General features: G+C 45.4%; 1 protein-coding gene across 2 annotated transcripts; it reads right to left on the bottom strand.

Annotated features, from left to right (window-relative positions):
* Nucleotides 1-701: 701 nt before the first annotated feature.
* Nucleotides 702-2,692, bottom strand: LOC120666167. Of its 2 annotated transcripts, none has more exons than XM_039945955.1 (4): nt 2,609-2,692; nt 2,104-2,531; nt 1,377-1,791; nt 702-1,251 (listed from the first exon to the last, which is right to left on the bottom strand). In XM_039945955.1, exons 2-4 carry the CDS (start codon nt 2,494-2,496, stop codon nt 1,235-1,237), a joined length of 825 nt encoding a protein of 274 aa, XP_039801889.1. In that variant the 5' UTR covers nt 2,497-2,531; nt 2,609-2,692; the 3' UTR covers nt 702-1,234. The 2 variants fall into 2 exon arrangements, with proteins under 2 accessions (XP_039801889.1, XP_039801890.1); XM_039945956.1 differs by having other exon boundaries at nt 702-1,277.
* Nucleotides 2,693-13,500: the final 10,808 nt, after the last annotated feature.

The following is a 13,500-nucleotide window of genomic DNA, read 5'->3' on the forward strand; positions in this document are numbered from 1 at the left end:
AGCAATCCATGGATGCTTTGGTGCAGGCCCCGCTCATCACAGGACAAGGACCGGACATAATTTGCTGGAAGTTGACTCCTAATGGCCTATGCTCTTCAAAAAGTGCTTACAATATGTTGGCCAAAGAGGAGGCAGCAAACCAACCCCCGCCAAACACTCCTCTGCAGGTTATACAAATTCTTAGACAGGTGTGGAAGGACAAGCTTATTCAACCTAGAGTCAAAACTTTTGCATGGAGGTTACTCAGACTCTTCCCTTGGCACCGGCAAAAGAATACACTGCATAATTCAGAGGATTGATGAAAAATGCTCCAGGTGTGGTATGGTAGAAGATGACAACCACTTATTCTTTGAATGCAGCTTTGCTAGGGCTACATGGTTTGGCTCAGTCCTAGGCCTCAGATCAGATAATCTGCCATCTTCTACAAGTGGTCTCCATGTTCAAATAGGCTCCTTGCTGCAGCAGGGTGCGCCAAACATGACAGCAGGTATCATTTTCTCAATCATGTGGTGTCTATGGAAGGCTAGGAATGATCACAGGTTTAACAACGTGCATTGGACAACATCAAGACTTCTTTTCGAAGCGACTGCCATTGACAATTCTTTTGCAGCAGCGATGGAAGAACCCTTGCCCATACATGATCATGAAAATCATGGCCAACATAATAACTTGTCAGGTATGAATTTAAATGCATCTGTGCAGATTCAAGAGGGCCCCAATATTTTCTGTGATGCATCTGTATGTGTGCAACAATCGGCTGCCTACAACCAAACTGGAGTTGGTATTTTCATTCTAACAACTCCAAGCCATAGTCTCTGTTCTGGTTCCTTTTTTCAGGTAGGTATACAGCAAGCAATGGAGCCACTACAAGCAGAGGCAAACGCTCTACTCTTGGGGGCGAAACTAGCTAGAGCACTCAATTTACAGAGGGCTAACTTGATTACAGATAACGAAGTGCTAGCCAAAACAGCCAGGACGGCCTCACTGCAACACAGCCCAGGCCATTGGTCACTGCGACCTGTTCTTGCTGAATTTGCAGATGTGACACAGGGAATAAATTGTTCCATCCTGAAGATTAGCAGACAAAACAATAAAGTGGCTGACAAGCTTGCAAAGATGGCGAGACACGCTTCGATTCCTACTTCTTGCCTTTTCTCTTGTAATGCTTTAAGCCATAATTTGCATTGTCCAGTAAGAGATGCATTGGCAAACCTTCAATGGGGCAACTTTGCACTCATTTCTGTAACCTGCCTATGAATGAATGAAAATGTTTTACCCTTTCAAAAAAAAACATTAATTGTTTCAGTAATCTATTTATAAAAAAGATTAGAAGATCGTTAAAATCTTTTTGCAATGGTTAGCAGCACCACCAGTACCTTTTGTGTAACGGATACTGATCTCCGTGATGCCATCGAGGTCAAGCACCATTTGGTCCAGCACCTTGTGGAGCTCTTTGGACAGTTGGCCTGGCCAGATCATGAACAAGTTCTTCCATTCCTGGCAACCCGTCACCAGCTCATAGGCGTGCTGGAAGGTATTGACGATCTTCTTCAGCTTGGCGCTCAGCGCCGGGTCCTTGATCACGTCCGTGTTCTCAAGCTGCGTCAGGAAGGCGCTGACGATGCCCGCTCGCTCATCGATCTCAAGGCACTTGTCCTTGTTCCGGCGAACCATCTTCGCCGTCTCCTTGATCCGGTCCGCAACACCGACGATCTCGTTGACTATGCTGATGGGTTGCTGATTGCTCATGTCACCATCAGGGGCAGCTGGTGGTTGCTCATGACCAACTTGCTACACAATGAAATGCATCATCACTAATTAAAGAGTAGTGAAAGATCGGTAAGGCAAGTTTCAATGGGAGTTTTATGGAGGGTTCCATGATATTAATTATTATCAATTTTGCTGACGTGGTAAGAAGAGAGAAGGATGGAGTTTCACGGGATATGAGAAAAGTTTCATCACCATGAAACTTATCTGCTGGCATAGTTATTTAGTTCCCAGTCTATGTAACTGTGTCCATGAAACTTCCACTGAAACTGGTCTAATCCACACATACTGGTGGGTGTATTGTAGCAAAGTAATTGATCAAGTTAGTTGATTTACCTCCTGAGTTGGCCGCTGGCACTCCAGGCGACCGATCATGGCGCACATAAGGATCATGGTCCTATCCATGATCCTCTTGTTCATCCGCCTCAGCTTCTTGGACAGAGTGCCGGCCGTACACAGAAGATGTATGATGTTCCTCTTCACCTGACACTCCTTGACAAGCTCCTGGGCTTCAGGGAGGATCTTGTCGAACGCCGCAACTGCGGGGCTCACGGTTGTGTCCATCATCAGCGGCCCGTTGTTCTTGAGCCGCTCGAGCTGCGTCGTGACCAGCGCGACGTGCCCTTTCATATCCTCGCAATCCTCTTGATTCTGCTCAACTTTTTCCGCTGCTTCTTGGATTGCCCGCGCAGCATTGATGATGCGGCTGAGCGTTCCAATATCCACCATCTCGCCGGTCTCCGATCTCTTCGCAGGAGTACAATCTAGAGAAGCTAGTGATAATAATGAAGAATACTACGCTTCAAAAAAGTCGAACAAGAAGCATGGACTGGACACGAACCTTACTTTTCTTGCCTCCAAGGCGCTTGCTTCCTCACCCTCCTATCGAGCTATCAGTGGTCTGCTAGCTATTAATTCGATGGCTTGGTGGCAAGCTAGTCTGCTCGAATGAGCTATTAATATAGAGAGATAGAGTTTGTCTGGCAGGAACACTCAAGTGTCAACTGCTCAGATTAGGGGTGTGTTTAGATTCTGTAAAAATTTGGAGCAATTTTCAACCGAAGATTAGAAAAATTAAACATGATCTAATTATAAAACTAATTACACGAATGGACGGGAAATCACGAGACGAATCTATTGAGCCTAACTAATCTATCATTAGAGGTTGTTTACTGTAGCACAATATTGTCTAATCATAGTCCAATTAGGCTTAAAAGATTCGTCTCGCAATTACACCCGGGGGTTGTGGAATGAGTTTTGCCAGTTATCCATATTTAATACTCCGAATTAGTGGTCAAACATTCTAAGTTATTATAGCACTGAAAATTTTTTGGATCTAAACAAGGCGCATGTAAGCCTAAATAACGGACGGACAAGCTGTCCACTTTGTAGTTTGTACAAATGATGCAGCTAAGAAAATTCTTATAGAACGAGTCTGCTCAAGTCTTCTAAAAAAAAGACAACGACAGCATGGCCTGCGGTAGAGCCAAGCCACCGATGATTTTCTTTTTCCATGTGAAAGTGAAAGCATCTAGGTCGATATATACACATAGTAAGTTTCAATAATTATAGACAATTGTATATGAATAACGTGTGTTTTGAATAAAATATCTTTCTTATTAGTTATGTCTCATATGAAATGTGAAAGGAGACCTCTCAATTTGCATAATCATGCATGTCAAGGACTTGAACATGAAGATAAAGGACCATTCTAGTATTAAGTGTCACAAGGAGGGGAATGGCACTTGATTTAGTTCAGGTTTTATAATTTTTAGTCTTCGACCATACAATTAAGGGGAGTTCTTGAGTTAATAGCTTGATCTAGCAAGAGTTAGCTTAGAAATCATGCACACTTGCTCAAGATCTGTTCTAGACAGCTCAAAGAAGTTAGAAGAACTCTTGGAAGAAGAAATCAACTCTAAGTTATTTGGACAACGACAAGATGAAAATCTAACACTAGTTAAACTGATGCCATAATTTCATAAAGGATTGGTGCAATGGTCAGTGCAATTGAAGATCAAAAGAAGAAAAAATCAACTGCAGCAGTTAAATCGATGTTTAATTTAGCAGCGTCAGTGCATCAGAGTACCTATTATCCAGAGATCATGTTTTGACTGCCGAAAATATCTATTGCACCAGTTTAACCGACACATGAAAAAGAAGCATCGGTTCATTGGTCTTGGTGTTGACCAGAGAGCATATTTTCGAAGGAATAAGAATCTCTTCAGTACCGGTTAAATTGATACCCATCAGTGCAATCGTCGGTTAAATGACATCAGCAGACTCATCGTGTCAGAAGTCCAATGGCTACTATTTGGGCTTAAAGTGACCGGTTTAACTGACGCCTCTCACCAGTTTAACCGATGCTCAATACTTTTTTGCAGAGTGGCAGGTAACGGCTATGGTGGATTCTCTAGCCTATATAAGGAGACCCCCAAGTTATTTAAGATGCCTTTGACACCATGAATACCTGAGGCCACTCCAGAGCAGTAGAGAGAGTGCATGGACTGTGGAAAGAAGATCTTGAGCATGAAGATTGAATCAAACAAGAAGAAATCATCCACTTGAGTGTAGCAAGTGTGCTTGAGCCTAGGGCCAGCTGAGTGTAGGTCAAGTAAAGGCTTAGGAGCTTGTTACTCTTGGTGTTTGATGGCACCTAAACGGTCTTGGTGACCCGGAGGCTCTTGCTGAGCTCTTGCAGTTTGTGGGAGCCCCAAGAAAAAGTTGTACGTGGTTTGGAGCTCGCCGCTTCGGAGATGGAGAAGTAGCATTCTTAGTGAAGACTTGCTCTTTGTGAGGCAATGGAGCTTAATCCTTTGTGGCTACTCCAATATGGATTAGGAGGAGCGTTGTCGGTACACTCAGACAGGAGTACCCTCTCCTACAAGACAAGGACGAAGGCGCTCAAGAGCGGCAACCACGGACCACGGGTCCGGACCCCCGCGGACAGGTCCTGAACCTCCGCGGGCCGGACCTGGGCCTCTACAAGTGGAAGCCGGACCTCCAGGAGGCCTGAGTCATCGAGCCACTGAACCTCCACGGGCCGGACCTGGGCCTCTACAAGTGGAAGCCGGACCTCCAGGAGGCCTAAGTCATCGAGCCAGCCAAGGGACCTGGACCCAGCACCCTATTTGGGTAGGAGTCCGGAGCCCTCGCAAGCCCCTGTGGGCGCGGCCGCCGACCCCAGGGTCCGCCGCCGCCATGTGTCCCACAGGGCCGACCTACGGACCTCCGCTCCCCGCTTGGGCAGGGGCCCGGAACCGCCACGTCCCCCTATGGGCGCGGCCGCCGACCCCTGGGTCCGGTGCCACCACGTGTCCCACAAGCACGAGTCTTCCACCTGAAGCCAGCCCTCCTGCCGCATTAAATGATGGTGGTTGAGGCGTGCGCTGCCAGATCAGGGCATGGGCCGCCCTCTGACGGGTTGGACAGGCATGAATGACAACACGGTAAGCCCGTCTGTTACCAAGGCGGATCGTCAGTTACCAAGGCAAGCATTAAAAACTCAGAGCCGCGCGCATGGGCGACGAGTCATGATGATCAGCTACTGACTGGAGCAACAGTGCACGCTGCTACAGTGGACTGAGTCAGTAGTTCGGCGCTTCATCATGACCTCGACGCGCGGCTGCAGTGGCTAGACTCTACTCCGACAGGACAGCTCAAGACCACGCCTGGTCAGAAGATTCGTACGTTGTTAGATAATATATCGCTGGGTCCACATGTCGGGGCCCCGCTCAGTGTACGTGCTCCCCTTGTCATATAAAAGGGAGAGCACGCACGGTAGGATGACAAGTTCACACGGACAAGTTCACACGGACACAAGTTCTCGGGACTTCTTCTAGGTCTCTCTCCTCCTCCACACTCTCGCTCAAGCCCAGGGCTCTAGCAAGCTCTCATACAGCACTCTCTAAGCTCTGGCAATACAACTCACAGTGGACGTAGGGTATTACGCTTCGGCGGCCCGAACCACTCTAAATCCTTGTGTGCTTTTCGTGTCCATACGCCTCTAGATCGAGCATTCCTTGGCTGTCCGCAAGCTCATCCTGCACTTAGGATTAGGCTGGTGCAATCCGCCACTCGGCTGGAGAAATCCTCCGACAAGCGTCAACTCCTCGATATCATTTGAAAAATTCTGGTTGTCTCGTATTTTTTGCATTTCCTTTCAAGCATTTAAATTCACTTGTTCTTGCTCTTGCCCTTGGTTGCTTGCTTGTTGACTAGGACAATTGCATGCTAGTGTGCTCTCTTGACTTCCATAGAGAGTTGAACCCAGAACCCGAGATGCTACTAAGGCTCTTGTAACCATCAAACTACTGTCCCTTTCGCTATTTCTTAGTTATTGGTCGGCTCTAATATTGTTACTATTGTTATATATGTTATATTTGTTTCTTCTCAAATATATGTATCGTACTTATTTTTTTCATGACAATGTATGAAATTTAATTCATTTTGCTTTTTTAAACTACTATTTTTTCACATTATCCATAGAATATTGTATGATATATTGTTGTTATTCCTAAGCTTTCATGAGATGTTCCACTTTATACTTTGAATTGTTCAAGTGGAACAAAAACGCAGTATATGAAGAATAAAAATTTGAACACACATGGCTTTCATGAAATGTTCAAATTTATTCCTAAGCTTTCATGAGATATTCCACTATATAGTTTGATTTGCTGTATTAAAATTTGAACACCTACAACAAATCATCTAAACGTCATACAACTTTTTGCTCTCATGCATAACGTTTAGTTCCTCTTGAATAAAATTTAATTCTTCCATTTAAATGAATTTGTGTTATAATGTCAAATAGCAACATATCTTGAATATGAATGTCACACCTGATTTTGGAAAGAAACTGGATGCATCTCATATGTGCGCCAGGATCAAGTTTACACACATATGATAGATGCCATAAGTGAAATATATCAAAGATAATGTTCAAAACGTAAAAAAGAGAGTAAATAACTTTATTACACACTCCGATAAATAGACACGAAGGTCTTTAGACGTTCCACCGATATCCTACGCGAACAACTTCTTCCACAGGCAATTGACAAGTGAACGCACGCCTAGAACACATTGAAGTCGTCGTAGTTCTCCACTTCAATGTTATCTTCGGAGCAGCAATTAGGCAAGGGTGAGTACACTTATGGTTGGTACTCAGCAAGTAGGGAAAGATGCAAGGCCATCAAGGAACGGCTATGGTTTATAGCAGTTAGCATTTTAGTTGGTCAAATTTTATTAGCAAACACCTAATTATTGTGTATAAGTTTATATCAACCCACTTAAGCATAAAAGCATAAAAGATCCAACATTACAAAACCAAAGAACCACAGATTAAATTATTCTTCAAGTTCAATTATCATGTGAGGGTCAAGGCCGCTCGTGACCGTGAGCACGACTGATATATTAGTTTTACAGTATGCAGAGGTTGTACACTTTCACCACAAGTCGCGTAAAAGTTCACAAGAACTTTAAACCCAATCATGATGTGCTGATCAGGTACAATACCACACTTTGACATTTGATTTCATTGAGACGCTACGAGATCTTTACAAAGATTTTATAGTAAGAAGTGGTCCGCTAAGGTTTCTGGTGCAAGTAGAGCATAAGCCCCCTAATAGGCATAGTGTCTTAGCAAAGTCCACTTTCCAAGAGGACCAGATTATACTCCATCTACTGCTGCCCCTCTTACCCTTTCGATAAGACCACTTCAAACTAGAGTCTCTAATTAATCATCCAAGATCAGAGCCATATGGTTCTTGTGGTTGTACTGTTTTCCTGGAAGGTTCTCCATATTCCAATTAAAGTCATATGATCATGTAATTAAACCAAGTTTAACAACAATATAAAGTAAAGTTTATCATTTTTCAAAGGATTATGATAACACCATTCCAAATGTTAAGCAGCTAAGCATTTCTACCCAGCAGAAGATTAAATCTAGTATTCTAAGGCTCAGGTAAAAAGACTAGGTAAAGTCCTTAATAGAATTCCCATCAAATTTATGCAATACAACAACGAAGTAAAGTATTTCATCATGCTATTATTGGGACAAAATAGAATATGCAGAGAGAGAAGGCCACTTGCCTTCCTCACCAAATTGCTGATTCTCTTCCTCGTACACGTGCTCTTGATTTTCCTCAAACGGCACGTTGTCTACACGATCACACAAACAAAGCATACACAAAAATAAGGAATAGTACATAAAATAGTACAAGTAGAGAAAGATATGGTGATAAAGATATTGTGCGTGTTACAAGGATCATGTGAGCGCGAGAATCGTTGAAATCAGAGTTAAAACGAAGAAGATATAGCTAAAACAAGGTTTCAATGGCTTATTTGCGAGGATTTTGAAAGTTACAGGGGCTAACAAAAAAAACTAAGGGCTAAAATAGGAATAAACTAAAGATACAGGGGTTAGACTAGAGAAACATAGATGCTGGATGGCGAGTTCAATTTTATAAAAGACCAGGGGCTAGAACATGAAGAAAAGGAATGAAATCTATTTATTTTTGAACTGTAGAGGATGGCGGGTTGAATTCGAGGAAATAGAGGGGCTCTTTTGAAAAAGAGCCAAGGTTGAACACTATGTTAAGGTATTGACTTGGTTTTGAAATGGATTCGATTTGTCGGATCTCGATCCGACGAATCAGGGCATGTGAGGCAGCTCGGCTTGGCTCGGATGAACGACTCGGGCATGGTTCAGCTCGGCTCCTTGCGGCGACTCGGCTTGGTGGCTGCACGAGGGCTGCTCGACTGCGGGCCGTAATGGCGAGCGATGACGGATGGCGGTGGACCTCGCCAGAGAAATGTGAGATCGCGTTTCCGACCTCGATTTCAGGTGTGGCTTGGCCGAGAAGAGAGAGGAGGTTATGGGGAAGTCGATGGTGGGGTCAGGAAGGCGAGTTCGAGCGGCGGAGGGGGTGCTCGATGGTGAGGTGCAGCCGGGAAGCCCCGATGAGCAATTTTCGCGCGACAGAGGGGGCGGAGAAGGGGAGGAACGGGTCGTCGGCGATCCTTACCCCAACACGGAGCTCCAGTGGCAACATGTCGTCGAGGGGGAGCAGCAGTGAAGGAGATCGGCGGCGGCGGCGCTAGGATCTTGGTGGCGGCGGCACTTTATAGTAGAGGGGGTGTGATCGAGAGAGGGAGCGAGGGAAAGAGATGAAGGCGGGGCTTACGGTGCCATTTATAGGGCGAAGAGGGGGACGGGAAGAGCTGGCAGAGAGGGAGAACGGCGGAGCTTGGTGGCCAGCTATGAAGGTAGTAGTGGCGGGCGCCATAAAGAGGAGGAAACGGAGGAGAGGAAAGGAAGTAATGGCCGGCTCTTCAATGCATTCAAGAAGGTGGCTCGGTGAGGAGGGAGACGAGCGGGTGCGCAGGAGGCATGGTAACATCCGCCGAGCGAGTGCGGCACGGGGGAGGTGAGGCGTTGGACGTAGGTGTTGACCCAGACAGTGGGTCCCGCCTATCAGCGAGTGAGAGAGGAGGGAGCGGGGCAAGCTGGAGCAGGCCGGAAAGAGGAGATGGGCCGGGTTTCGGGCCAGTTGAGGAGAAAAAAAGAAAGAGAGGGAAGGGAGGATGCTGGGCTGGGCCAAGGGAAAGAGAAAAAGAGGGAGAGAAAAATGGGCCAGGTCAAAGAAAGAGAGGAAAGAAGAAAAAAAATCAAATAAATTTTAGTTTTGGTGTTACAATGAAATATTCTCTGTAGTCATTGAAAGATTTGCTCATGTCATGTAGCAACATATCTTGAATATGAAATTTTTGTTCCACGTTCATAAAATATTATTCTTACTAAAGTATCATCCAAGTATAGTTGACTAGTTTTATTTTAAAGATATTGTTGACGGTCCTTAAGTGCTAAAATTAACCATTAACTCTTGTAGCTTTTCAGGATAAATAATCACCAAACTTAGATATAGGGCTTGTAACTAATCAATTAAACGAGTTTTGGTGAATTGTTATCTGCAGGCACCCACATCTGCAAAGCAGGGAAAACACGGGAGAACACACGATGAAATGGACAAAATACTGCTACCCAGATATGCCACTTACAAGGAGGGCCCACAAATCAGAGGAAACGGGCGTGCCACGCAAGATGCACCCGAGGATAAGGCTCAGGGCCCACCTGTCAGTCACCCAGAGGAAGATGCACCCGGGGGAGGGCCACCTGGGGTCGAGCAACCCCAGGGGTCGGCCGAACCTGGACTGATTCCAGTCCAGATGCAGCTCGACGTGGAGTAGCCCCTACTCATCCTTATCCTGGGGAGATATGGTTTCCTTCTATAGGGACACGTGGAGTAGCCCCTACTCCACCTCCACCACTATACAAGGAGGCCTCCTCTCCCCCTCTCAATCATTCAATTCATTCATTCACCACATACAATTTCATTGTGAAGGAGTAGAGTAGAGAGGCTCCCACTTGTATCCTTAGCCTAGGGAGTATGTGAGGAAGAAGTGTGGAGAAGAGCCGGACTTGTCGGCATCTCTTCGGCCTTGTACCTCTACGGATACAGTACATTTGGAGTACATATCCGGGTTCTTCTATTTGGTGAGTTCTAGTTAAGTTATTCTTTTGTTCTCATTCGTTCGCAGGTTCATCGTCCGTTCTAGTAGCGGATACTCTAGAAGAGGGCCCCTGATAGAGACGGGATAACTCTGTACAACTCTAGAGTAGTAGTTGAAGGCATAGGTGTGGTGTTTGGGCCTTAGATTACCTTTGTATGTCTCGTACTCAGCTGGTATTGTGGGGTAGACGGTAGGTGGTGACAGCCCTGTCCGTCCGCTACGGAGACAGTCTGCGTGGTTAGTGCACTCCCCCCTCCCCGCCTGGGTACGACATAGAGCGATACCGGATATTCCTTGGCAGACTAGGGTCAAACCGGTGCCTAAGGTCTCTTTATCTCTTATCTTCTTCGGGGTAATCTAGTTAGAAGACAGTTACACACCCGTTCCTCGTGGAAAATACGATACCCTGAATACTCCCGGGTGAAGTGCTACAACGGTATTTTCGTGCGCTAGTGGATTCCTCTGTGAGAGTTAAGAAATACCAACAAACATTTCTGGCGCTGTTGCCGGGGAACGGTTGCCGTAGTTGTCTTCGAACCTAGTTGCTCGTGTATCTTTTCTTTTATCTTTTCATTTCTTTTATCCTTTCTTTTATTTTATCCTTATACCATGTCATCCTTTTCTATCCATCAACTCTCTGCTCCCTCGGGCGAGTTCTTAGAGCCACCACAGTCATCCAAGCCAATCACAGTTTCTGGCTTTGAACACCGCCCTGGCTTCATAGCCATGGTTCGGGAACAACCCTTGTCAGGATATGAGCTTGAAAATCCTTACCACCACCTACGAGAGTTCGAGCAGATGTGCTCTTGCTTCTCAATTGCAGGCATGGCACAAGAAACAATTCGGTGGAAGTTATTTCCTTTCTCCCTTGCTGAGAAAGCGAAACAATGGTACACCCATAATGTAGGAAAGGTAAACGGAGAATGGGAAGAGTTGCGAAATAGGTTCTGTCTCGCATTCTTCCCTATTTCTCGTATCGCTTCCCTACGAAAAGAAATCCTCAACTTTCGTCAGGATGAGAAGGAAACCCTTGGTACAGCCTGGGCTAGATTCACACAGCTTACACAAGCTGGCCCAAACCTGTCCATTCCCGACCATGTGCTGCTTCAGCACTTCTGGATAGGGCTGAATAACAAAACAACCCTACAGCTTGATATCACTGCTGGGGGATCTTTTGCATACAAAACCACCTCCGAAGGGATGGCACTCCTGGATCGTATTCTGGATAACACTTCCTTCACAGAACCCCTCCCAGTAGTAGGAACTTCAAGCCAGGGAGATGCTCCGCTAGCTGAGTCCACACATCCCTTGGTAACCCACACAAACTCACCAGCCGAACCTTCCGCTAAACTAGAAGACCCGGAGGAAGAAGAAATCATACCTCCGGATTTCCCATTCAACATCGAGGAGGATATATTCTTTGATTATGGCAACACCATGCTATATCCCCTCCAGAAAAGGCCTCCAGTCCCTTCGAACCCTCCTGACGATCTCGATAAGGCTTCCCTTAGAGAGACCGTGAAGAGGGTAGCCGCTGTCTTGAATAGCGAATGGGTACAGGAAGGGGAGACTTCGCCTGAAATAATCCAGTTTCATGCCCCGTCCTTAGCCATTCCATGTCTCCTAGAAGGGACTACAGTCTCAGCTGTCTACAGTCCCACGGTTGGGGTAAACATAATTTCCACCTCGTTCGCTTGCGATCATTTGGGCAAAAAATGTGTTACTCCAACCATCAAATCCCTTAGAACTAGACCCTGTTCCATTATAAAAGGGATTGTGATTATGCACGATGTGCCAGTTTGGTACATGAAAACGGAGATCGCTCTAGACTTTTATGTCTTCGAAGTCCAAGACTTCGACATCCTCATAGGGCATCCCGTAGAAAAGCTTCTCCTAGATGTTTCTACACTAGGAAATTTAGATGTTTCTTTTGGGGGAAGATCTTACACCTTGCCTATCATCCAATCCAAGAATTCTCTGGCCAAACCAGCTCCCCAAGAAGAACCAGTCGAAGAAGTGTTGGCAGTCATGCTTGATGACACCACTAAACCCTCCTTATAACGAGATGCCGAACTGTTCATCCAGGAGGAGGATGACTTTGAGGAAACCCTCGAACTACCCATTCATGAACAGCCAACATGTCCTCTTATAGAGCTAAAGCCTCATCCCACTAGCCCACACTTTGTTGATCCTGATCATAATCGGGATGCAACCATGATCTTCCACGATGAACCTCTTGAGACAGAGAACTCTTGGGCTAGGGAATTAAGTGAGGCGCTGTCTCTGGAATGCGAAGAAAACGGTTCTATAGACGAGCATGGCAGCTTCATCCTGGAATCACCACAACCATGCTCTTTTAGCACCTTTCCAGAGTCAGCCACTTGTTGCACCACAAATGCCTTCGCGAGCTGCAACCTCCTTATAGCACTCTCTAGAAAAAAATTTAGAAGGATGATTGTAGATGCCTTCGTTTATCGTAAACATTGTAAATTTTGTGGTTGCGCTATCGCACTAACCTTGCAGCTTAAGCACGATCGATGGATGGTGGTGAAGGCGGGGGTTACATCACCGATTGATAGCTGCAGAAAGAAGCCCCCATGGTCAAGCTCGTGACCTTAAACGAAACACTGCCGGGAGACAGCCCGGATTATAAAAAAATAGAGTATATATATATATAATAAAAAATTTCCTTCTTTATAATAATAAGCATGAACATGTTTTCAGTTTAGTATGCACCTTCGGGTATTCTTGGACCTAACCGTTGCAGGTTAAGATTAAGAAGAACAGGGGACATACGATATCCAGAAACATGGGAAGTGCATCAACACTTTGGTACATCTGCGATGGAGCACACTCTGAAGGAGACACCAACACCGCACACTTGATTTAGTGTCATATGACACAATCCAAGTGTGGGGGAGATTGGTAATCACCCCGCAATAAGGTCCATCCGTCCCAAGGTTGGTATTTGCCTACTCTTCTAAAGAAAAATAAAAAAAAGGAGGTGAAGAAAAAGAAGGAAAACAAAAAGAGTGAAAACAAGTAAAAAAAAGAAGAGAGAGAGAGAGAGAGAGAAAAAAGGAAAGCAAAAAAAAGGAAAAAAAGAAAAAAGAGAGAGAGAGAGAGAAAAAGAAGGTATATATATAAAAAAGGGGGACTGAG

Source organism: Panicum virgatum, chromosome 3N (assembly GCF_016808335.1).
Source record: "Panicum virgatum strain AP13 chromosome 3N, P.virgatum_v5, whole genome shotgun sequence".
Lineage (NCBI taxonomy): Eukaryota > Viridiplantae > Streptophyta > Magnoliopsida > Poales > Poaceae > Panicum > Panicum virgatum.

Excerpts from the sequence above, each read along its gene's own strand:
- LOC120666167 (XM_039945955.1), bottom strand. The coding sequence starts at position 2,496 with ATGGTGGATATTGGAACGCTCAGCCGCATCATCAATGCTGCGCGGGCA. Across the intron at positions 1,792-2,103 it reads GCCAGCGGCCAACTCAGGAG|CAAGTTGGTCATGAGCAACC; the intron begins GTAAATCAACTA and ends TTCATTGTGTAG.